At 37.0% G+C, this 25,795-nt stretch overlaps 1 protein-coding gene across 1 annotated transcript; it reads left to right on the top strand.

Moving 5' to 3' along the window:
• Positions 1–1,505: 1,505 nt before the first annotated feature.
• On the top strand, positions 1,506–23,994 carry LOC129805306 (peptidyl-prolyl cis-trans isomerase sig-7). Its single transcript, XM_055853130.1, has 3 exons — positions 1,506–1,710; positions 1,771–2,925; positions 23,566–23,994. The coding sequence occupies exons 2-3, from the start codon at positions 1,772–1,774 to the stop codon at positions 23,927–23,929; spliced, it is 1,518 nt and encodes a 505-aa protein (XP_055709105.1). The 5' UTR covers positions 1,506–1,710; position 1,771; the 3' UTR covers positions 23,930–23,994.
• The last annotated feature ends 1,801 nt before the right edge of the window (positions 23,995–25,795 follow it).

Consider the following 25,795-nt stretch of genomic DNA (forward strand, 5'->3'; position numbering starts at 1 on the left):
CGGAAAAGAAAAAAAGTGTAAAGAAAGGTGTAAAGTTAATTTTCACCCTATTTTTCTCTGCAGTATTATTCGGGCATAATTTTTATTATTTATTTTTTCAATATTTTCACATTTTATGTATTTTTTGTGATTTTTCGAACCAATTTTCAAGCGATCAGGCATATTAAATGTTAAGAGGTTACGAGTTTTCGCAAAGAAACGTTTTCTTAGTCGCTAATTTGGTATTGTTTTCGGATTTGACGAGTATTCTTGCAATACTTGAGAACCTCGACAAATATTCATGATATTTTCGCAATGTCTGATAAACAATTCACACTTCCGCTATTTTAATGGCAGTTTCAGGATTTTTCGATTATTAGAATTTTATTCCCTTTCAAAATCCGGTTTTATCTCTACTCTACAAGAACACATAAACGAACTATAGTCAATTTAAGAAAAATACAAATATCATTGAAAATTTTAAATTTAGAAGGTACTGATATCTTACATACAATCACTCAAGAGTAAAATTCAAAATTGATATGTTTTTCTCAGAAAATTCTAGACATTATCCGTTTTCTTTTCTATTTTACGTGGAGTATTTGAAGGAATTTTCTCAAATAGAGACTTCATTAACCTAAAGAAAAGCGTTTCAAACATTGTAAATAGTTTTTCATTAGAGAAGTTACAATTTTTTTTAGATTGTATGTCGAATAAAAAAGGATAAAATAGATGTGAATATCAAGAATCTCACTCAATAATTTTTTTTCTAATTTAAGGAAGAACATGTAACTACGCGATTTTTAAATATTTGTTCAATTATTATCCATTTATTAATTTTATAATAAGTGGTATTATTTCACTGCTTAAAATATTCGTTTTGTTGGTTCTTGAGGTCTAACAATTTCAACTTACTAAAGAAGAACCTTTCCCGATAAAATCCCTATAAATTATGCGATCTTTTTTCTCCGATTTTAGTTAAAACAAAAATTAAGAGTTTTAAAGAGTTCACGACAAAGTAAACTGCTAAAAATCTGTTCAATTTCGTATTTATTAGGAATATAAATAGGTTAATCAACGATCTAATCATTAAATGGCCACAATCGTTTTCTTATTCACGAGAGCTGAAACAAAATAATATTAAAATAATAAACAATATAGAAAATGATTGGTATCAAAATCAAACAATTAGAAGAATAATAAAGAGATAATAAGAAAAAGGTACGAAATTCCTGCAGTTATTATTATTATTATTAAGTGAAATAATCATTAAAAATCATTTAAAACTTTAAAAAAACGCGATATTTTAATTTATTTGCTTATTTTCTATGTAAATTAATCAAACTCTCACCGGGAATACCACTGGAGAATTCTCTCCGGTTTTTCATGAGAAAATTTCCAATCGAAAATTTCGTGGATTACCAAGTAGGCGAGTTCCACACGAAGAGTTGGCTTTCCAACAAAATCAAACTCTCACAAACAAAATGTTTAGAATTTTGAAGTTTAGAATTGATTTTTTCAGTGTATTGAGAACAGTCTTCAAACTGTTCCCATTGTTTTTGCCAAAAAGGCATTAAAAAAACATAGCGTCAAACGATTTTATTTTTCACATTTTTGTGTGAATTATTGTAAAAATCTATGTGAAATTGTAGTTAGTGAAGAGATTTGGTGCGGTAGTTTAACTTTCGAGGCATCAGTTAAGCGTACAACTGTCCAGGAACGGCAGGAAAAGTGTGTACATCCCGGAGGGCAATCAAAAGGAGCATTTTTTAAGTTTTCTCTCTTTTTCAGGATGTCTGTGGTCATTGAGACAACTTTGGGTGACTTAACGGTGGACTTATTTATCCGGGAGCGTCCTCTAACTTGCCTGAACTTCTTGAAGCTCTGTAAATTAAAATTCTACAACTATAACCTCTTCCACTCCATTCAGCATGGTTTTATTGCCCAAACTGGCGACCCAACGGGTTCAGGGCACAGCGGCACTTCTGTCTGGGGTGTCATTGAGGGTCCCCATAAGCGTTACTTCGAGGGAGAGACATTACCCAAGATTCGCCATACAGAACTGGGGTTACTGTCGATGGTGAGCTCTGGAGGAAATATGATTGGATCACAGTTCTTCTTCACTCTTGGGCAGGATCTAACATCCCTCGATGGTCTTCACTGTGTCATTGGAGAAGTGGTTGAGGGACATGATGTCCTCAGACAGCTCAGTGAAGTGATTTGTGATGAAAAATATCGTCCTTATAAGGATGTCCGGATCACTCATACTGTAGTACTTGAAGATCCATTTGACGACCCGCGTGGATTCCGGGAACCCACAAGATCACCATCACCAACACCACAGAGACTTCAAGGTGGCAGAATAGCGGCCGATGAAGAAATTGATGACACTGAAGGGAAGACTGAGCAGGAGATTTCAGAGATGCTGCAGGAGCAGGAAGCAAAGGCTAGAGCTACAATTCTGGAGATTGTCGGAGATCTCCCAGATGCAGATATTGCTCCTCCTGAAAATGTCCTTTTCGTCTGTAAACTCAATCCAGTAACGACTGATGATGACCTGGAGCTGATATTCAGTCGATTTGGGAGGATTAAGGGCTGCGAGGTCATCCGAGATGCCTCTACTGGAGCATCTCTCCAATATGCTTTTGTGGAATTTGAAGAACAAAAGTCCTGCGAGGATGCATACTTCAAAATGAACAATGTCTTGATAGATGACAGGAGGATTCATGTGGACTTCTCGCAATCCGTGTCCAAAGTAAAGTGGCGTGGAAAGGGCCGTGGAGTGTATCACATGAAGGAAGAGAAGAAAAATGGAAAGTCGGGTGAGAAGAGAAGCGAGAGGGATTACCCTGAGGATCGCAATCGGAGGCATCAAGATGATCGTCGAAGGAGTCGAGAAAGGAGAAGAGATTACTCTCCTGTGCCGCGGAGAAGTGAATCCTCAAGGTATGTTGAAATTCTTCAAATTTATCTTGTATATTTATTTATTTTTATTTGAGTTAAAACTTTGCCTTGGAACGTTTATCTAGAAGGAAAAGTGACACTAAAAAATACAGGGACTTCCGTTTTCAAAGAAATTTTTGGGGCTGAAAAAAAACCGCGAATTCATTCCAGTGACACAGAAAAATTGAATAACTACAGGAGAGGTCTTTGGAAAAAGTAACGAAAACTCCGTTATGTATGCAAATTATTTTCGGCGCCAATTCTTCAGCCTCTTTTCAGCGCCAACTGATGTTTTTTTTCAAATTTTCTGCGTGAAAAATATTTGCATAGGGGCATTTCAAAAATTATTTAAAAATAAGTTTCACTTAAGCCGAAGCTCCCTGAAGATGAGTTAAATTTTTACTAATGTCACCTATTACAATCTTGATAAAAATTTCATATGCTCTGATCGGGCTAAAACTTTTCCAAAGTGTGTTTCGCCGCTCTCTGATTGCCAATATATGGGGGATTAGAAACTTTCCCAACCGCCTGGCTGGGTCATCTAGCCACAATACTGGAAGATTTTGTGCATTTTTGGATGCTATACCTCTAAAATACTTTCACATCATTTACCGTTCAGTTTACGTTTGAATGAGAATTTAAAGCCCATACAAACAAACGATTGAACAGAATCAAACAAACATTTTGAACAGACTAATAAATCGCTCAAAAGATTGCTCAAATTTAGATAATAAGTAATCATTTATCGGTTCGTAACCGGTTCATTATTGATTTACAACCCGTTTGAACGGATTTATAAATTACTCAATAGATTTCCCATAATACATTATAAGTAATACAATTGATTTTGAGAGAAAAATTATTTATCGGTTCATATCGGAATCATTATCGTTTCATAACCGATTAGAATTGATTCAGAATTGTAAGGAATTCCAGACCTTTCCAACGAGCCCAAACATGATATCATTCAGTTGAGAACACTTTGTTCTGGAGCCTTTTTAGCTTTTGGCCTTGAAAAATTGTAATTTGGTATTCCAAATTACAATTTTTCATTATTCAACAGTATTTTCATATATGAACTAAATATTCGCTTAGAAAACCCATGGACCTATGGTCGACTTATGGAAGGGTGGGGTTCTTCGAAGCTAGGAACAGCCGGGAGTGTAACGTCCAGACGAACAGACGGGCGTTACCCAAATAAATAACTCAACTTCTGGTTAATTGAATTTTAATGATTATAAAAGATCATTTTGTTCAAATTACGCCATTTGTACGATTTTGTCGTTTACGAAAACAAAAATATTAGGGAAGGGCGCGCTACCTTCGGACGGTTTATGCTTCGCACAAAACATTATTTTCATTGTGTTATAAATGAATTTGGCCCATTATAATATTATATTTTAATAGCTAGTCCAATGCCTCAAATTTCCAGAAAAGTGCTATAGGTGAAATCCATAAGGAATATAGAGAAAAAATTGTATTGTCTGAAGCTTGAGTCGTCCGAAGGTAGCGCGCTTTCTCCTATACGAAATTTACATTTATTCATATACAATTGACTCAATATTACAAAAATGTAATGTGCCACAATTTCAGCTCTTAACCCTTTAAGGACGATTGGGACACCGGTGTCCCATAAAGAAAATAATTTTTCCAGACTACCTAAAGTTATTTTTTTCTTATGTTTGTACGTAATTGCAAAGCAGAAGGTTGAACGGATCTAGGATGTTTTTGCCAGTCTCCATCTATTTACTATATGCCAAATATTTAAGCTTAAAAATTACTAATTTTTAAATTCTCATATTGAAAAATGATTTTAATTATTTTTTATACTTCCAAATTTTTTTTAAGCAAAACCCTTTTAGGAATAAAAACTACATTACTCATACGTAATATTTTTCATTAGACTGAAAATTATTATTCACTGAGAAAAAAACGGGGGTGCGATTAACCCTCTAACGGGTAAGACAGCCTCCAGGCGGTATTCACAAAAATCACATTTACAGCGACAATAAAGGTTTTATTTATTTAAAAGTGCTATAGTGTCCTCGGTAATAGTCTTATAAACATCTCTTGAAAGTTTGAACTCATTTTGACTCTTCGTTTTGTTGCTATTCCCAGTTTTGTGTGACAGATCAGATTAAAAGCAACAAAAAATATTTGTGCAAAAAAACTCATTTCCAATTTCCATAAAAATACCGATTTAAAGTTATCTGACTAAAATAAATTTATTTTTTACTGAAAGATAGGGGAAAGGCTCATAATTTTGTCCACTTTCTTATTTTGGACACTTTGAGGATAACATTGGACACTAAAAATAAATTGATTAAAATGATGGATTTTTATTCCAATATTTGATGAATAATGAATTCTATCTAAATATTTGTTCTTTTTGGAAGATTTTGACACTAAATACGTTAAATTTTGAATATGATTTGAGTTGAAATTGATTTGTTGAAAATTCAGTGTGAGCAATTGCTTACGAGAAATATGACAGAACTCGTGTTTACTTCAGTTCTTATTTAGCTGTAGTGAAGTACTAACAATGTTTCTTCGGTTTTTTTGAGTGATATTATTGAATACTCATTGAATATTGTGTTGATTCTCGTTACTGGTGATTTGTACATTTGATCTGAAGTGAGATTTGCCTTGTGAATTAGATTTTTCGTGTGAAAAATGGGAAATGTTTTAAGACATTTACCAGTGAGGTGATGGCTCTTATTTTGGACAGGTGTTTTTCTCACGAAATTTCGTGAAGTTTTAGCTTTTGTGATGACTAGGTTGGACAAATGCCTGGAGAAACAAAGGAGCATCATCTCTACGAAAGAGATGTAGCGAGAAATGCCTTGAAAAGTTCCCGGAAAGGCTAGAGAATGAGCGAATCCGCACGTACTTGGAGTATCGAAGTCAACTCACTTTAATTAATGATATGGAAAGTTTCTGGGCTTCTGTGACATTCTACGTTTCCCTTACATGAACAGGAAGAGGACTTGGTAAGATTGGTTCATGAAATAAAGAACAATGGGCATCCTATTGAGGCGGATTAGCTGTCCAAATTTACAGTCAAGTTGGCCAAATTAATAAACAAGTTGTCCAAAATAAGAGCCAAAGTCACCTCTACATATCAATTCATTTTTAAACGTATTAAAACTAATTTTAATAAAAATAAGACGATAAATAGCTTGCTATGTTTCTAAACAACCCTTCTGAAAAGCGAGTATCAAAAAAAATCGATTAGTATTGAAAATATCGCACTTCAAACTTGGGATATCGATGCTTATATGCAGACTGTCCAAAATTATGAGCACTTCCCCTATGTCATTCCACTTTGTATATTTTATTTAAAAAATTTGAAAAAATTAAAAATGTGAATTTTAGAAGCGAAAAGATTTTCAAATTTTTTTTTTATATTTTCTCACCTAGCGCCTAAACTAAAAGAGATAATGAAGAATGGATGGTTTTTTCGACTTTATTGGATCATAATTATCCTGGAAAACATTGTTTTAGAACTTTTTTTCGCATATTAAAGAAAACACCGTTAGAGGGTTAACTTTTTTTCCTCGTAAATTTAACACTTTTTAGGTGTAAAAACATCGTCGGTTGCGGCTACCTCTATCGTATCTGCATTTGGTTTGTATCTGCATTCGGAGCAACTGCAATACAGACGTCCCCTTTTGCGTGAAATGCTGACACAAAAGAAATGCAGATACGATAGAGGTAGCCGCAACCGATATATCAACATTTTTTAATATTCATTTTACACCTTTTTAAGGGTAAAATTAACATGAAAAAGGGTAACTTTAATCCCTAATACACTTAAAAAGCATAATATTTACACCGATTTCGGATCAATACTGCAGGGTAAAATAAACATTTCCGGAATGTTATTTTAACTTTTTCGGATTTCTCTCAGTCAGTGTTCATTGTTATTGTCAGAAAAATTACTTAAGGTTTCGTGTTATTTTTGTCCCTATTGCACGTAGAGGTAAAAATGCACCGAATTAGACTCTGTTGAACTTTCCAAAGTTAGATGTAAAACGTTTCACAAATTTTGTTTAACGGTTTAATTTTTATTGTTCATTTTTGGTCCGTAAAAAGTGTCTCGTCGTTAAAGGATTAATCGAATTTGCATGCTTTAGTTAGCTTACATTAAGAACATTAAGAATCTCAACTATTTTTAATTTTTTTTAATTTTTGCGGCTATTAAAAGGTAGCCGGACTTTCCGGTTTCTTTGGGCCCGGTTGCCAAATATTCATTTTCGTAGGGAGCGGCTGGGGATTCTGAGCGTGGATCTTCCATCACGCTGCTCGTTCGCCTTACCCCCTAAGGATTGAGGCTTGGGGTTTGTCTGATGACTGTCCCCCATTGACTACACCCGCCTCTAGGTTTTCTTTTTCTGAAGGTCAGAAGAACACACTATAAATACACAAATAAATAAATAAATAAATAAATAACATTGAAACATTACAAAATATTTCTTAGATGTTATCACAGATTTTTGTATCACAGATGATTTACGGATTTCCGTGTTTTTTTTTTTTGTCCTTTTGTTTAAATCGGGGACGACACACGAATAAGTTAAATAAAACAGTCCATAAAAAGTCAGGACTGACATTTAACACTCATGGGACGTTACAGTGTGTTTGGGGATCACTAACCCCAACGTCTGACCTCAACCGCCCTCCATAGTCCATGAATTCGTTATAAATAACGATTGATGAGCGGAGGGCGGTAATCGAAACGGTGGTTGTAAACCTTTTGGTGTTTATTTTAAGGCGTTTTAAACCCTCCACCGTTTCTAGGGGTACTGCACCCCTTGTGCCCACTACAATGGGCACCACCGAGGCAGAGGTTGTGTTGTACAGCCTCTGTACTACGGGAAGAAGGGTATTATATTTCTCAACCTTGTCCCTGAACCCTTGGGCAAGCCCGTCCCCATCCTCGTGGCGGACTGTGACATCCACCACAAAGACCCCATCCTGGTTCTTTGCCACCAGATCGGGGCGGAGACGGTTGCCGTCGGGGAGGGAGAAGGTTTGCTCTTTACTGAGCACTACCCCCGGATCCTTCCTCGCCATTTCCTCCGTGATCATGTCTCTGATCATATCGTGGCGCCGGATCCTTCTGTTTTTGGTGTGGGTACAGAGACCCAAAATGTGACCGAGCGTCTCGGGTAGAGCGCCACATCTCCTGCAGTTTATTGACTGGTGATCCAAATATCTGGCCGTGGCGACCTTGTTGCCAAGATTATTTGTTCGCGCACGAAGTGCCGTGAGATATTTGGCTGGCTTCAATAGCTCTGGCCGAAAGAGCCATTGATTGCTCTCTCGAGAGTTCCTGAAAGCATGAACAGCGCTCCCCTGCGTTCGGCTCACAGCCCATGACTCCAGCATGCTTCGCCGCTCTCGAGCCTTGTAGTTCTCGACGGCCCGGGTTGTTGTCACTGGCCATTCAATGGCCGCGGCCCTTGCGAGACTTTCTAGCTTTTTCAGGGCTTCCGGGGCCTCGCCCAGCTGGCGCATGATTGGGTCGTCAGACTGAGCAAACTTGAGGCCCAGCTTAAGAGCAGTCGAGGTCGTTAGCACCTCAAGCCTGGGAACTCAAAGTCCCCCGTCTTTATTCCCGCAGTACAACAACGATAGGTGGCTAGAAGTTGGTGATGTCAGACCCCGTCCCCCTTCCCCCAAATTTTGATTTCTAAATAACTCAGTCCCTATGGCAACGATCGATCTTACATTTTTATGTTATTGCTGGACCTAAGAAATTTTCATAAAAAAAATTAAGTCTTCCTGACCCCCTTGACCCGAGCTAGAACGAGCTAAAAATTCAATTTTCAAATGGCTATATCTCCTGTTCTAATTATCAGAATTTGAAAAATTTTGGTGTTTTGGAAAGCTCTCGTAGAGCGCTACAACACTTATTCGAAATTTTGATTTTGAATATTTCTTAAAGTAGACGATGCCTTTTCTTTAAATTTGAGTATGTTGTAGCTGAGGTCGATTTCCAATGATGGGTCGTACTCCTCCCTCGATGTTCCCTGACCCGAGCTATAATCAAAAATGTCTTGACATGACTGCATTTTCGATGTTTATGAAGCGATTTCTATGAAATTCTAGCATATATTTTATCTGAGATCGAGATTTTTCTAACGATTTACCACTCAGACTATTTAAAATAGAAAATGACCAGTGATAAGCCCAGATAAGCTTATGGCAGCTGAGATTCTTTACAGGTGACCTCGAAATGCGTGCAACTCGGGGTGCTTGCAACTCGGAATGCGTGAAAATTCGATTGTGAGTTGAATTTTGGGGGTAAAGAATCGCGTCGAGCCAATTTTATCCATTTCGACCGACTAGAACAGTTTACTCGATGCGATTCTTTACCCCCAAAATTCGAGGTCACCTGTAGAGAATCTCAGCTACCATAATCTTATCTGAGCTTATCACTGGTTTTAGTCTTAAATTCTTCATGTTTATTATGATTTTAAGATGTGTCGAATTCTAATATAATTCATTAATTTCATTTATTCTGCCCGTTTATTCTTAATGGTATAGCAGCCTTGTGATATATCTACGCCTTTTCTTCTCAACCTCGAGGCATTCGTGGTCGATTTCAATACGTTCCTGGGCAAGATTCTGAATTTTATCCCAACCACTTTATCCTATAGGTTTGTTCCGAAGAAGATTCGAGGAAATTTTCGAACATAAAACTTTTAAAACCACAGTTCAAATTGGCCTGGGATCAGGCTCAATTTTGCCAGGTCAATTTTTTTTTTAACAAATTATAGAAATACAGTGCTCGCTTTGTAAACCGGATGATTGGGAGACAATATGACGGATGTCCGCTTCGTAATCCGGATGGATTTTTTGAATTTGTTCAACGTCTCGAAAATATAATACAAGTTTTTTTGTTCTAGAATTAGAATAAAAGTTTTAAAGAAGCTTAAAAAGACATAATTAGACAATTCTACGCTATTATACATAATTTTTTTTTATATAAAAACATCACAGGATAATTCATTTTCATTGCTGAACACACATGCATACATGACCTCAAAATGATTTTAAATGCGACCGTCGATAACTCGTCCGGATTACGGCGATCTGGATTAGAGAGCAGAGATGCAAACCGTCGGTAGTGACGGCGGCGGCGTCTCGATTTCGGAAAAGCCGTGACGGCGGCGGCTTGATATCTGTCATTTTTTCCAAGCCGGTGGCGGCGGCGGCTCGGTTTTCCGAGTCTGTCGGGGACGGCGGCTCGGTATTTGCCATTTTTTCCGAGCCGATGGCGGCGGCGGCTCGACTTTTCGAGCCCATAGGTGACGGCGGCTCGGTATTTGCCATTTTTTCAGAGACGATAGCGGCGGCGGCTCGGTGTTTTCCATTTTTCCTGAGCCGATGGCGGCGGCGGCTCATCTATTCGACTCTGTCAGCGGCGGTAGCTCAAAATTTGAACTGATCAACGGTAGAGAAAAATTTTTACTGCTGCTGCACCAAATTAAATTTAACAGTGCTACTGCAGCGTGCAAATCTTGTGAAAAATGCTCAAGCAAACCACTCAAGAAATTATTTTCTCTTGAGATGGTAAAGCGTTGCAAAAATAGTTGGTAATCTAATCTGTTCTACCATATATTGATCAAAATAGTTGATTAGGCAGAAAATTAATCAATGTTTATGAAACTATTTATTGATAGTATAGGGAAGGTCTCGAACCGTGCGGAGCCCGGTCCTTATAAGACTTTGCATTTTAAGCTAATTGGGGCACGACAAATTCAATGGTGATAGTCACTAATTTCGGAATTCATGGGGTCACCCGTTACAGGGGGGTATTGCGGGGGTGGTAAATCTTTATTTTGGCTCTAGAAGCCAGATGGTTGGAAATATCGACTTGGGGTCTTCGGGTGACCCCCCTATAAGTTGACCTTAGGAATCTAAATATGACCTTCATTTTCCCCCCACCCTCCCCTTCTCTTAAAAAACATGTTTTTTGGGATATCTCGAAAACTACTCGTCCGATAGTTTTCATTGTCAAATATGTTGTAGATGCTATCCGGGCGGATATTTCGCCCATACATACCAATGATCTTGAAGCATTCCTTCATGACATTTCTCAAGGTCAAATGTTTTTAAAGCTTAAAAAATTACTTTTTCCGACAAATTTTATCAAAGTAATATTTTTGAATTACACTAATCGTTTATTTAATGATTATAAACCAATGTAAGCCACTTTAACGCCATAAATACGTTTTTGACATTTATATATACTACAAATCCAAATGTGATTTTAAAAACACGTTGTGTTTACCAACTTCTAATATTGGTCGTTGACTGTTTTCTTGAAGTAAGACATTATGGTAAAGAAATTTTCAGGAAATTTATGAAATTTATGAAATTTTATGAAATTTACGAAATTTTATGAAATTTATGAAAATTTAGTGTATATTGTTGTATTGTCCATCGATCAATATTTTTCAAAATATAAAACAATGCTAAATTTATTAGGGCAATAATGTATCAAAACTCAATTGTATTCCAAATTGTATGTAAACGTGCTTAAAAAGTTGCCACTTTTTGGTAGCAATTTTTAATTAATAATAATTAATAGTGATTTATTTTCTGACCTTTGATATTAAAATGTTTTTCGATCATCAGGTGTCTATGAGAGAAATATCCACCTTGATAAATTCTACAATTTATTCCAAAAAGAAAAAAAAAATATCTAGAAGCTCTTTTCGAAATAAACCAGAAAACATGATTAGGAATGGAAAGATGGCTGGGTGAGGGGAAAATACAAAGCTGAACACAGCACAATAACAAAACGGTAAAAGCGCTCAAAATCACGCACAAATCACTCATAAAACGGTTAATGCACCCAAAATCACGCACGGCTCAATCCTGAAACGGCGGAAGCGCTCAAAGTGACGCACAGCTCAATCATAAAACGGTGAAGGCGCTCAGAATCACGCACAGATCAATCAAAAAACGGTGAAAGACCTAAAACCCCCACAGATCAATCATAAAACGGTTAACGCGCTCAATATCACGCACAGCCCAATCATAAAACGGAGAAAAGCGCTTAAAATCAAGCACAAATCAATCATAAAACAGTTAATGCGCTTAAAATCACGCACAGCACAATGACAAAACGGAGAAAGCGAATAAAAACACGCACAACTCAATCATAAAACGGTGAAAGCGCTTAAAATCACGCACAGCTGAATAATAAAACGGAGAAAAGCGCTTAAAAACACGCACAACTCAATCACGAAGCGGTGAAAGAGCTTAAAAACACGCACAACTCAATCCTAAAACGGTGAAAGCGCTTAAAATCACGCACAGCTGAATCATAAAATGGAGAAAAGCGCTTAAAAACAAGCACAGCTGAATCATAAAACGGCGAAAGCGCTTAAAATCACGCACAGCTCAATCATAAAATGGAGAAAAGCGCTTAAAAACAAGCACAGCTGAATCATAAAACGGTGAAAGCGCTTAAAATCACGCACAGCTCAATCATATAACGTTGAAAGCGCCTAAAATCACGCACAGCTGCATAAAACGGAGAAAAGCGCTTAAAAACACGAACACCTCAATCATAGAACGGTGTAAGAGCTTAAAATCACGCACAGCTCAATCAAAAAACGGTGAAAGCGCTTAAAATCACGCACAAATCAATCATAAAACGGTGAAAGAGCTTAAAATCATACACAGCTCAATCGTAAAACGGTGGAAGCGCTTAATATCACATATAAATCCATAATTAAACGGTGAAAACGCTTAAAAAACGCACAGCACAATAACAAAACGGTAAAAACGCTTAAAATCACGCACAAATCAATCATAAAACGGTTAATGCGCTCAAAATCACGCACAGCTCAATCATAAAACGGTGAAGGCGCTTAACATGAAACACAGCTCAATCATAAATCGGTGAAAGCGCTCAAAATCACGCACAAATCAATCATAAAACGCAGAGAAGAGCTTAAACTCACGCAAAGCTCAATCATAAAACGGTGAAAGCGCTTAATATCACGCACATCTCAATCATAAAACGGAGAAAACCGCTTAAAAACACGTACACCTCAATCATAAAACGGTGTAAGAGCTTAAAATCACGCACAGCTCAATCCTAAACGGTGGAAGCGCTCAAAATGACGCACAGCTAAATCATAAAACGGTGGAAGCGCTTAAAATCACGCACAGCTCAATCAAAAAACGGTGAAAGACCTAACAACCCACACAGATCAATCATAAAACGGTTAAAGCGCTCAACCACGCACTCACGCACAGCCCAATCATAAAACGGTGAAAGAGCTTAAAATCACGCACAGATCAATCATAAAACAGCTAAAGCGCTCAAAATCACGCACCGATCAATTATAAAACTGTGTAAGCGCTCAAAATCACGCACAGATCAATCATAAAACGGTGGAAGCGCTCAAAATCACGCACAAATCAATCATAAAACGGTGAAGGCGCTTAACATGACACACAGCTCAATCATAAATCGGTGAAAGCGCTCAAAATCACGCACAAATCAATCATAAAACGCAGAGAAGAGCTTAAACTCACGCAAACTCAATCATAAAACGGTGAAAGCGCTTAATATCACGCACATCTCAATCATAAAACGGAGAAAACCGCTTAAAAACACGTACACCTCAATCATAAAACGGTGTAAGAGCTTAAAATCACGCACAGCTCAATCAAAAAACGGTGAAAGCGCTTAAAATCACGCACAAATCAATCATAAAACGGTGAAAGAGCTTAAAATCATACACAGCTCAATCGTAAAACGGTGGAAGCGCTTAATATCACATATAAATCCATAATTAAACGGTGAAAACGCTTAAAAAACGCACAGCACAATAACAAAACGGTAAAAACGCTTAAAATCACGCACAAATCAATCATAAAACGGTTAATGCGCTCAAAATCACGCACAGCTCAATCATAAAACGGTGAAGGCGCTTAACATGAAACACAGCTCAATCATAAATCGGTGAAAGCGCTCAAAATCACGCACAAATCAATCATAAAACGCAGAGAAGAGCTTAAACTCACGCAAAGCTCAATCATAAAACGGTGAAAGCGCTTAATATCACGCACATCTCAATCATAAAACGGAGAAAACCGCTTAAAAACACGTACACCTCAATCATAAAACGGAGTAAGAGCTTAAAATCACGCACAGCTCAATCCTAAAACGGTGAAAGCGTACACCTCAATCATAAAACGGTGTAAGAGCTTAAAATCACGCACAGCTCAATCCTAAACGGTGGAAGCGCTCAAAATGACGCACAGCTAAATCATAAAACGGTGGAAGCGCTTAAAATCACGCACAGCTCAATCAAAAAACGGTGAAAGACCTAACAACCCACACAGATCAATCATAAAACGGTTAAAGCGCTCAACCACGCACTCACGCACAGCCCAATCATAAAACGGTGAAAGAGCTTAAAATCACGCACAGATCAATCATAAAACAGCTAAAGCGCTCAAAATCACGCACCGATCAATTATAAAACTGTGTAAGCGCTCAAAATCACGCACAGATCAATCATAAAACGGTGGAAGCGCTCAAAATCACGCACAGATCAAACATAAAACGATGGAAGCGCATAAAATTACGCACAGCTCAATAATAAAACGGATAATGCGCTCAAAATCACGCACAGATCAATCACCAAACGGTAAATGCGCTCATGATCACGCCTAGATCAATCATAAAACGATGAAAGCGTTTAAAATCTCGAACCGATCAATCATAAAATGGTTAATGTGCTTAAAATCACGCACCGATCAATCGTAAAGCGGTGAATGCGCTCAAAATCACGCACAGATCAATCATAAAACGGAGTAAGCGCTCAAGATCACGCACAGATCAATCATAAAACGGTTAACGCGCTCAAAATCACGCACAATTCAGTCATAAAACGGTAAAAGTGCGCTCAAAATCACGCACAGCTGAGTCAATCATAAAATAAAACGGAAAAAAGCGCTGCACAACTCAATGAAAAACGCGCTCAAAATCACGCACAGCTCAATCATAAAACGGTGGAAGCGCTCAAAATCACGCAAAGAAAGACCTACCAACCCACACAGATCAATCATAAAACGGTTAACGCGCTCAATATCACGCACATCCCAATCATAAAACGGTGAAAGAGCTTAAAATAGCGCACAGATCAATCATAAAACAGCTAAAGCGCTCAAAATCACGCACCGATCAATCATAAAACGCTGTAAGCGCTCAAAATCACGCACAGATCAATCGTAAAACGGTGAATGCGCTCAAAATCACGCACAGATCAATCATAAAATGTTTAATGCGCTGAAAATCACAGTTCAATTATAAAGCGGCTAATGCGCTCAAAATCACGCACAGCTCAATCATAAAAAGATTAAGATTCCACTGTTTTGTGCGCAATCCTATGCGTTTTATGATTGATCAGTGTGTGACTTCAAGCGCATTAATTGTTTTATGATTGAGCTGTGCGTGATTTTATGTGCTTTTACTGTTTTGTGATTAGGCTGTGCGTGATCTGCCGTTTTATGATTGATCTGTGCGTAAGATTAAGCGCAAACTTAAGCGATTTATGTTTGATCTGTGCGTGATTTTAAACGCATTTACAGTTTCATGATTGAGCGGTGCGTGATTTTAAACGCATTCACCGTTTTATGATTCATCTGTGCGTGATTTTAAGCGCATTTTCCGTTTTGTGATTGAGAAGCGCGTGATTTTGAGCGCATTAACCGTTTTACGATTGATCCGTGCGTGATTTTAAGCTCTTTCATTGTTTTATGATTGATCTGTGTGTGATTTTAGGCACAATAACAATTTTATGATTGAGCTGTGCATGATATTAAGCGCTTTTACCAATTTATGATTGAGTTGTGCATGATTTTAAGCGCCTCCACCGTTTTATGATTGAGCTGTGCGTGATTTTGAGAGCTTCTACCGTTTTATAATTGATCTGTGCATGATTTTAGGCACACTAGCCATTTTATGATTGAGCTGTGCGTGACTTTAAAGCCAGTCACCGTTTCATGATTGAGCTGTGCAGAATTATAAGCTATTTCACCTCTTCGTGATTGAGCTGTGCGCGATTTTGAACGCATTGGCCGCTTTATGATTGAACTGTGATTTTCAGCGCATTAACCATTTTATGATTGATCTGTGCGTGATTTTGAGCGCTTGCTCCGTTTTATGATTGATCTGTGTGGGTTGTTAGGTCTTTCACCGTTTTTTGATTGAGCTGTGCGTGATTTTGAGCGCTTCCACCGTTTTATGATTGAGGTTTGTGTGATTTTAAGGGCTTCCTCCGTTTTATGATTGATCTGTGCTTGATTTTAAGCGCTTCCACCGTTTTATGATTGGGCTGTGCGTCATTTTGAGCGCTTCCACCGTTTAGGATTGAGCTGTGCGTGATTTTAAGCTCTTACACCGTTTTATGATTGAGGTGTACGTGTTTTTAAAACAATTAATGCGCTTGAAGTCACACACAGATCAATCATAAAACGCATAGGATTGCGCACAAAACAGTGGAATCTTAATCTTTTTATGATTGACATGTGCGTGACTTCGAGCGCATTAACCATTTTATGATTGATTTTTGCGTGATTTTAAGCGCAATCTAAACCGTTTTATGATTGTGCTGTGCATGATTTAAGCGCTTTCGCCGTTTTATGATTGATCTGTGCGTGATTTTGAGCGCATTAACCGTTTTACGATTAATTTGTTCCTGATTTTTTTCCTGTGCGTGATTTAAAGCGAATTAACCGTTTTGCAACTGATCTGTGCGTGATTTTAATCGCTTTCGTCGTTTTGTGATTGATCTGTGCGTGATCTGGAGCGCATTTACCGTTTTGTGATTGAGGTGTGCAAGATTTTGAGCGCATTAACCGTTTTATGATTCAGCTGTGCGTGATTTTAAGCGCATTAACCGTTTTACAATTGATCTGTGCGTGATTTTAAACGCTTTCACCGTTTTATGATTGATCTAGGCGTGATCAGGAGCGCATTTACCGTTTTGTGATTGAGGTGTGCGTGATTTTGAGCGCATTAACCGTCTTATTATTGAGCTGTGCGTAATTTTATGCGCTTCTACCGTTTTCTGTTTAATCTGTGCGTGATTTTGAGCACTTTCACAGTTTTATGATTCAGCTGTTCGTGATTTTAAACGCATTCACTGTTTTGTGATTGAGCTGTGCGTGATTTTGAGCGCATTTACTGTTTTACGATTGATCTGTGCATGATTTAGAGCGCATTTATTGTTTTATGAGTAAGCTGTGCGTGATTTTAGGCACATTGACCATTTTGTAATTGAGCTGTGCGTGGTTTTAAACACTTTCACCTTTTTATGATTGATCTGTGCGTGATCTTGAGCGCGTTAACCGTTTTATGATTGATCTGTGCGTGATTCTAAGCGCATTTACCGTTTTGTGATTGAGGTGTGCGTGATTTTGAGCGCCTTAACCGTTTTATTATTGAGCTGTGCGTGATTTTATGCGCTTCCACCGTTTTATGTTTGATCTATGCGTGATTTTGAGCGCTTCCACCGTTTTATGATTGAGCTGTGTATGATTTTAAGCTCTTTAAGCGTTTTATGATTGATTTGTGCGTGATTTTAAACGCCTCCACCGTTTTATGATTGAGTTGTGCGTGATTTTGAGCGCTTTCACCGTTTTATGATTGTGCTGTGCGTGATCTTGAGCGCGTTATCCGTTTTATGGTTGAGCTGTGCGTGATTTTAAGCTCTTTCAACGCTTTGTGATTGATCTGTGCGTGATTTTGAGCGCCTTGACCCTTTTTATGATTGAACTGTGCGTGATTTTAGGCACATTGACCATTTTGTGATTCAGCTGTGCGTGATTTTAAGCGCATTTACCGTTTTATGTTTCAGTCAATGACAATGGCAAAAGTTGGAAAATTTCGCTGGGACAAGATGGACAGGCAATTTTTTCTTGATAAATAGTACTAAATTTTAATTAGTATATTTTTCTATGTTATAGTTTGATTATTTGGTTCCTTATGCTGCAAATAAAGTGAAAATCCATTCATATGAATAAGATTTAACGTATAAAATTCTCATCTCAATTGACAGTGTAACTTTTCACCGTCGAAAAAATACATCGATCGTCCATTTTTTCCTAATAAAAACACAAGAAGAGTGACTTTGGTTTTTCGGTTCTGTTGACATTTCTCAATATTTCTGGCAAATTTTAGTGGAATAAAGTGTTTAATCTCGATAGTTAACGGTACGTAATGGTTTTATTTGATATAATTACTAACTGTATGAAGAAAAAGTGCTTATTTGAAGCGTGAGCAAAAGTGACAAGTTGGACATCCGGAGATACGATTGTATTGCAGGGGTTTTCTTTTTATTTCAGATGGGTAAAAAGGCAAATAAATTGAAAAAGTACAAATCCTATACTCAAGACCAAGTGAACAAAGCACTGGAAGCTTTTCGTCAAGGAAATTCACTAAGTCAGGTGTCAGTATTATTTGGGGTGTCAAGAACAGCACTTTTTAATAAGCTGACCGGGAAATGTCCGGAAGAATGCTCTGGGGGAAGGCCTCCTACGCTGCCGAAAGATATAGAAGATGAGCTCGTTGAATGGATTTTAGGATGCAGTGACAAGTGGCATCCTATAACAAAAGATCAAGTCCTCAACACTGTGCAAATTATTTGTAAGAAGTTCAAGATTGTCAACGAGTTCACCGATGGAAGGCCAGGATACTCTTGGTTCAAGAGCTTTTTGAACAGATACCCAGAATTGAGACTTCGTACACCAGAAGCATACACAACCCAAAGAGCTGGCATTACCACTGAGTGGTTTGAGAAAACTCATGAATATTTAAAATCCAAAGATCTTCTGGAACTTCCTCCTGATCGCGTCTTTAATCTTGACGAAACGGGTGTAATGCTTTCTCCCAAAGGTGGACAGGTATCTATTATTATTCTATGGAGTTTTTAAATTCATGTTTGAAGTTCTTTGTGACAATTCGTATGATTAAAGAAAACTAAAAGAGGCTATGCAAGAAAAAAAAAAGAATTAGACTTCAGAAACAGGAAGAAAGGTTCAAAATAAAAGAAGAAAAGGAGCAAAGCAAGAAAATTAAAATATCCAAGAAAAAGATTTAATAAATAATATATATCTAAGCCTTAATGTTTTTTACTTTTTAATTATACACCTTACCCTAGTGGTACAATTGATTCAGTGTGTATGGCATTCAGTAAAAAATCTTGAAACTTGCACAACCTTCCCCTACGCATTGTCCAAATTCCCACGTCCAACTTGTCCCACCCTGTCCAAATTATATTGTTTTGCACTCACGTATTTTTCTTGTATTTAAGAACTTTTCAAACTGTTTTTCAAGAATTTCCATGAAACGGTAATATTCTAGAAGAATCAAGGAGCAAATTTATGTATGTCATCAGGGAAAAATGTATTTATAATGTCTTTAATCTTGTATCAAAGTTCGAGCCTCTGGAAATTGTTCCAATTTATGCAACTTACCCTATATAATTTTTCAAATTAAGTCTTCCAGAAAGTAGCATATTTTTTGTTCATGGTTGCATATAGATCTTTATATACTTGAAATTCAATATATTATTGTCGTAATGGAAGTTGGTTTTCTCCTAATATGTCCCATTTTCATTTCATTTACAAATGATAATCCTTGTTATAAATTTAAAATTATTAATCAGTACTCGGTAAAACATTATCCAGTAAATTCTCATAAATTTCATGAAATTTCATAAATTTCATAAATTTCTTGAAAATTTCTTTACCATAATGTCTTACTTCAAGAAAACAGTCAACGACCAATATTAGAAGTTGGTAAACACAACGTGTTTTTAAAATCACATTTGGATTTGTAGTATATATAAATGTCAAAAACGTATTTATGGCGTTAAAGTGGCTTACATTGGTTTATAATCATTAAATAAACGATTAGTGTAATTCAAAAATATTACTTTGATAAAATTTGTCGGAAAAAGTAATTTTTTAAGCTTTAAAAACATTTGACCTTGAGAAATGTCATGAAGCAATGCTTCAAGGTCATTGGTATGTATGGGCGAAATATCCGCCCGGATAGTATTTACAACATATTTGACAATGAAAACTATCGGACGAGTAGTTTTCGAGATATCCCAAAAAACATGTTTTTTAAGAGAAGGGGAGGGGTGGGGGGAAAATGAAGGTCATATTTAGATTCCTAAGGTCAACTTATAGGGGGGTCACCCGAAGACCCCAAGTCGATATTTCCAACCATCTGGCTTCTAGAGCCAAAATAAAGATTTACCACCCCCGCAATACCCCCCTGTAACGGGTGACCCCATGAATTCCGAAATTAGTGACTATCACCATTGAATTTGTCGTGCCCCAATTAGCTTAAAATGCAAAGTCTTATAAGGGCCGGGCTCCGCACGGTTCGAGACCTTCCAGTGATGGCTTGGGACGATGATGGTTCGATTTTAAAGAAGCCGTGGCGACGGCGGATCGACTTTGAAGAAGCCGTGGTGACAGCGGCTTCTCGCATGCAATTTCATTCGAAGTGTTAGTGGCGGCGGCTCGAATAGTCGAACCAGTCGGCGGCGGCGGTTTGAAATATAGAACCAAGTCGGCGGCGGCGGCTCGAAAATTGGAAATAGTCGGCGGCGGCGGCTGGGTTCGCGTTCGTAATATTATATTTTTCGGCGGCGGCGGCGCGTAAAAATGGCTCGGCTCGGCTCGGCGGCGGCTTGAATCCACGGCGGTTTGCATCTCTGTTAGAGAGCGGGCACTGTAATTCTAGGTCTACACATTTTAACTCATAGGGGACGGTGGAGCATTTTCATGATACGACTTTCAAGGAGTAACATAATATAATTGAATTTCGAATAAAAATTAGTTATCGGTTATGAACCGGTTCAGAACCGATTGAAACTGGTTCAGTTTTGTCGGAAATTCCAAGATCCGTCTAACGAGTCCAAACAAATACCATTCGGTTACGAAATGCGCTCTCTAAAGTTTCTCAAACTTTGATATTGAAGAACCGTTATTAGAAATTATTCAGTGGTATTTTCGTGTATGAATGAAAGGGAAGAAATGTCCTAGGTAATCTCTGAAACATATTTAAAAATGAAAAAGAAATCGCACGACGCGTTTTTGAACAATCTCAAAAACATGGTTTTGGAGAATTGGAGGAATGGGAGGAAAATGAGAGACATGTTAATGGTCCCAGTCCCAAGGTCACTTATGGGGGGGCGGGGGTCACTCGAAGGTCCCATGTCTCTATCTCTAACAACGAACAGACCAATAGATGGACAAACAGCATGACATAAAAAAAATTCGAAAATTTAGATTTTCGAAATTCTACCACGAAAAGACGACCTTCGGAGGGATATTCATCTCTCTGCGGAGTTCGATCATCTAATATTAAAGTAAAAATCATCTATTAATCTGCAAGGAATTAATTCCAAATTGTAAACATTCTACCTCAAGGATTTCTAATGCATTGAGTGAATGGGACAAAAATCTCAACTACAATGAACGGATTTGGGCTTATCACTAGCACTGAGAGAAATCCGTAAAAGTTAAAATAACATTCCGGAAATGTTAATTTTACCCTGCAGTATTGATCCAAAATCGGTATAAATATTACCCTTTTTAGGTGTATTATTAGGGGTTAAAGGTACCCTCTTTCATGTTAATTTTACCCTTAATAAGGTGTAAAATTAACATTAAAAAATGTTGATATATTTTTACACCTGAAAAGTGTTAAATTTCTGAGGAAAAAATGTTAATCGCACCCTCTTTTTTTTTCTCAGTGAGTGAATAACAGGATGTTTTGCCTAATTTTAGATTAAAAAGAACATTTCTTGAAACTAATGGTCTCTGTGAGATATTTTCGTTAAAATTTACGTGCACATATCCAAGCAATTTACTTTTTTTTGTTCATTATGCCGCCCTACTTTTGCATTCAAAAGGATGTTGGCTGAGTATTTTAACAATCTTGCTCTAGAAACGAATATCTCGGAATTTAGGAAGACCCAATTTATTTCATTGCCAATTTCTTAAGCTGGCTATACATTAAGCTGGCTATACATTAGACATAATTTATTGAAATATTTCTTTTCAATGCCAAATATTGACAAGGATTGCCTCCACATTGCAAAGATTTATTGACATAAATGTTTCAATATTGAAGAAAATTGTCCAGTGTGTAGGCAAATATTGAAATATTTGTTTCAATATGGAACATTTTATTCAATATTTTATTTCACTATTTTGAATGGCTACAAACTAGGCAAAATCATTTCAATAAAAAATTTCAAAGTCACATTGAAATAAAATTTCAAAGAAATTCTAAATATCAAATTGAGTTGATATTTCTTTCAATATTTTTTAATGGTCAGGAATCCTCGTCCTTCAGAAAATCACAGAACTGCTGGATTTTCCTTGATCATGAATGAAAACACATCCAAGATAAAAATACAAGTCAAGACACATCTCTCCTGCTTCCCCCAGAAAATCCCAGATTCTTGGAATTTGGTTATATATTTTGTTCAATCTCCTCAAGAACCCAACTCGGTCAGCACTAATCACATGCTTCCTCCAGAAAATCTCAGACCTTCTGGGATTTTCTTGAATATTATGCCCAAAGCACTTCAGATACATTCTGTGGTCAGAGGATTCCTGCAGCTTCCTCCAGAAATCCCACTTCATAATTTTATGATACAAATTGGAATCCTACAGAAGGAACGAAGGCTTGTGGTTGTAGCCACACGGTATGATACGAAGCATGATCCTGAAAGTTTGTGAGAATTCAAGTTATTAATTCAATTTGGCTTTTGTTTCCAATCTGAAGTGTTTTTGACATAATATACAAGAAAATCCCAGAAGATCTGGAGTTTCCTGGAGGAAGCTCTAGGGATCCTCTGACCACAGACTGTATCTGACTGGTTTTTGACAAAATATTCACAAAAAAAATCGCAGAAGATCTGGGATTTCTTGGAGGAAGCTCCACGAATCCTCTGACCACAGAAAGCATCTGAAGTGTTTTTGACATAATATACAAGAAAATCCCAGAAGATCTGGGATTTCTGGAGGAAGCTCCAGAAATCCTCTGACCACAGAATGTATCTGAAGTGCTTTGGGCATAATGAACAAGAAAATCTCAGAAGTTCTGGGATTTCTGGAGAAAGCTCCAGAAATCCTCTGACCACAGAATGTATGTGAAGTGCTTTGGGCATAATGAACAAGAAAATCCCAGAAGTTCTGGGATTTCCTGGAGGAAGCTCCAGAAATCCTCTGACCAACTTGATTATTTTTGAGTGTTCTTGACAAAATACGAAAGAAATCCCAGAAGATATGTGAATCCCTGACTAGGCTGGTGTTTTTAATATTGAAGTTTTAATATTGAAGTCAATTTGTTCAGTGTGTAGGCAATTATTGAAATATCGATTTCAATATTCGCTTCAATATTGAAGTTACTTTTCAATGTCACTTTGAAATGCTATTATTTCAATAATTTGTCTAATGTGTAGACAGCTTTGGACTGAAAATTTCTGCGAACTAACTCAGTTTAGCTTGAGTCTTAATTGGTTAAGATTCTCTTTTACTATAAAGTGATCTTGGTTTATCATGGCCTTTCAGGTACCATAACGATAGAGATTACTATTCGAGATCAATGGCCAGGAGAAGATCTCGGAGTGTTGAGAGAAGTCGATCGAGACGGTCGAGATCACGATCTCCGGGAGTTGCCCACTCATCCCGGAATACAGATTGGCATCGGAGGGTGTCACAGTCCAATGGACGGGACAGCAGGAGACGCCCCAATCATATAGAATCATCCAGCAGTGAGCGAGAGAAGGAGGAGAAGCGCAAGAAGCAAAAGAGGAATAAAACAAAGAAATCAAAGAAGTCACGCACGAGCTCAGATGACAGCTCGTCCAGTGATTCTCAGGACTACCGGAAATCCAATAAGAAGAAAAAGAAGAAGCATAAGAAGGACCGATAGGAAACTATGGCGGAAGTGGATGTAAAAAAAGAAAGTGTTGCAAATTAAAATTACACAACATCGCATTCTCTCTGTCTTTTTGAAACTCACGGAACTTCTCAAATGTCCCTCCATCACCTCATCTCTTTGAGTGCCCAGACCTTGTGTTGGTGAATTTCATGCTTTACGGTCTTATAACTTTTACTCTGTAGCGATTTATGATCATGGCAGAGCGCTCCCTCTCGGCAATATATGATGAACCACACGTACAAAAAAAATTGATAATTAGGAAGCGATGAATCATAATTTCGCAGCAAAAATACCATTAATTGGCATCAAACAAAACTACTTACCGTTGCTCCTGTTGGGTTTGTTTATTGAAAAGAACATCAAGAGTGTTGTGTAGAATGACTGAGAGAGAGGAGGAAAGCCAGAGAATGGAACAATGAACTCCGTAGAATTTTAATTATATAGGCACTTCTTTTTTTATTTACATTTGCTTCTTTGTACCTCATTAAGTTCTTCCTGGTATCAAGAGTGAATTACTGAAAATCGTTCTTGAGCGGAAGATGTTTAAATTTCATCAATATTAATCTGGGAAGTGGGGGAAAGTTATAATGGGTTTATAGAAATTTACACAAAAAAATTCAATAATCTTTAAATTATTTACTTACACCGGATGCAATTTAATGAATTCTAAAGCTCAAGTAACCATTTGTCTTAAATAGCTTAAATATTGAAATTTGTTAAAATGTACTGCAGGATTTCTCGGAAAAACAATTATTTTTCATAAAAAATAAATAAATAAATTGCCTTAGTTGTCATGTCACTATAATTTAGGAGGAAGATTTAGGGGAGACTGGGGCAGTAGTAAACATAGGGTAGCACGAAACTTTGATGTTTTTTTTGTCTACAGCACTTTCGACAATTTCTTCAGTAAGGATCCCTATACACTCAGTCCCGGGATCATGCACATTTTCGGGACCGAAAAAAACGCGTGAAATGGCTTTATGCATCGACAAAATTTGCATACCCGCAGGCGATTTATTTTGAATGAATCGGCGGTAGAAGAAATTTCGAACGGAATTAAAAGTAGTCAGAGCAAAAAGATTGAACTGTTTAAAAGAAATTTATCAAACAAACAGTACTCTTTGGCAAGAGTTCTTTAATAAATTGTTAGAATATTTAACATTTTTATCTTAATGGCTCCGGCACACCTTTTAGATCAGAGGGGCAATTCACGAAATAACCAGTCAAAAGTGACTGGATGGCGAATATGGCGGAGACACAATTGGTGTGGCGAAAAGTGAAATAACCCTAATAAATGCATTTTTCAGTCTGTCTTTATTCGCCGAAAGACAAAATGAAATTGGCAGGTAATTTAAGGCGCGTATTTTAAATTGGGGGTCGTTATAATATTTTAAGAATTTGAAGAAGAATTGTAATTCTAATTCAAATACCAATATAATTTATATTTTGGCGTAGTTTGTTGAAGATTGAATGGTGTACTTATATTGCTTCATATCCTTCATATCAAATAAAATAAATATCGCAATATTGGTTTAGTGCAAATATAAATGTTTATATTTTAATCCATTTTTTCCAAAATTACTTTAAGTTCGTTTTAAATTCTAAATACAATTTAAACTTTAAATTGTACAATGTTAAAAAATTATTTGGGTACTGAAAATGTCGTCACATAATATTTTCTAAGAGTTATGATAAATGTTGTAAGTCTGTAAAGACCAATTACCTCTCGAGAGTCAGGAGTAGCATCGGAAAATTTGTATTTATTCTGATTAATAAAACTTTTATTCATTTTGTACTTAAACGTGATAAATGGTACTTCAACAGTTGCAAATATAATATATTTGATGCGTGCATTTA

Source organism: Phlebotomus papatasi, chromosome 3, assembly GCF_024763615.1.
Source record: "Phlebotomus papatasi isolate M1 chromosome 3, Ppap_2.1, whole genome shotgun sequence".
Classification (NCBI taxonomy): domain Eukaryota; kingdom Metazoa; phylum Arthropoda; class Insecta; order Diptera; family Psychodidae; genus Phlebotomus; species Phlebotomus papatasi.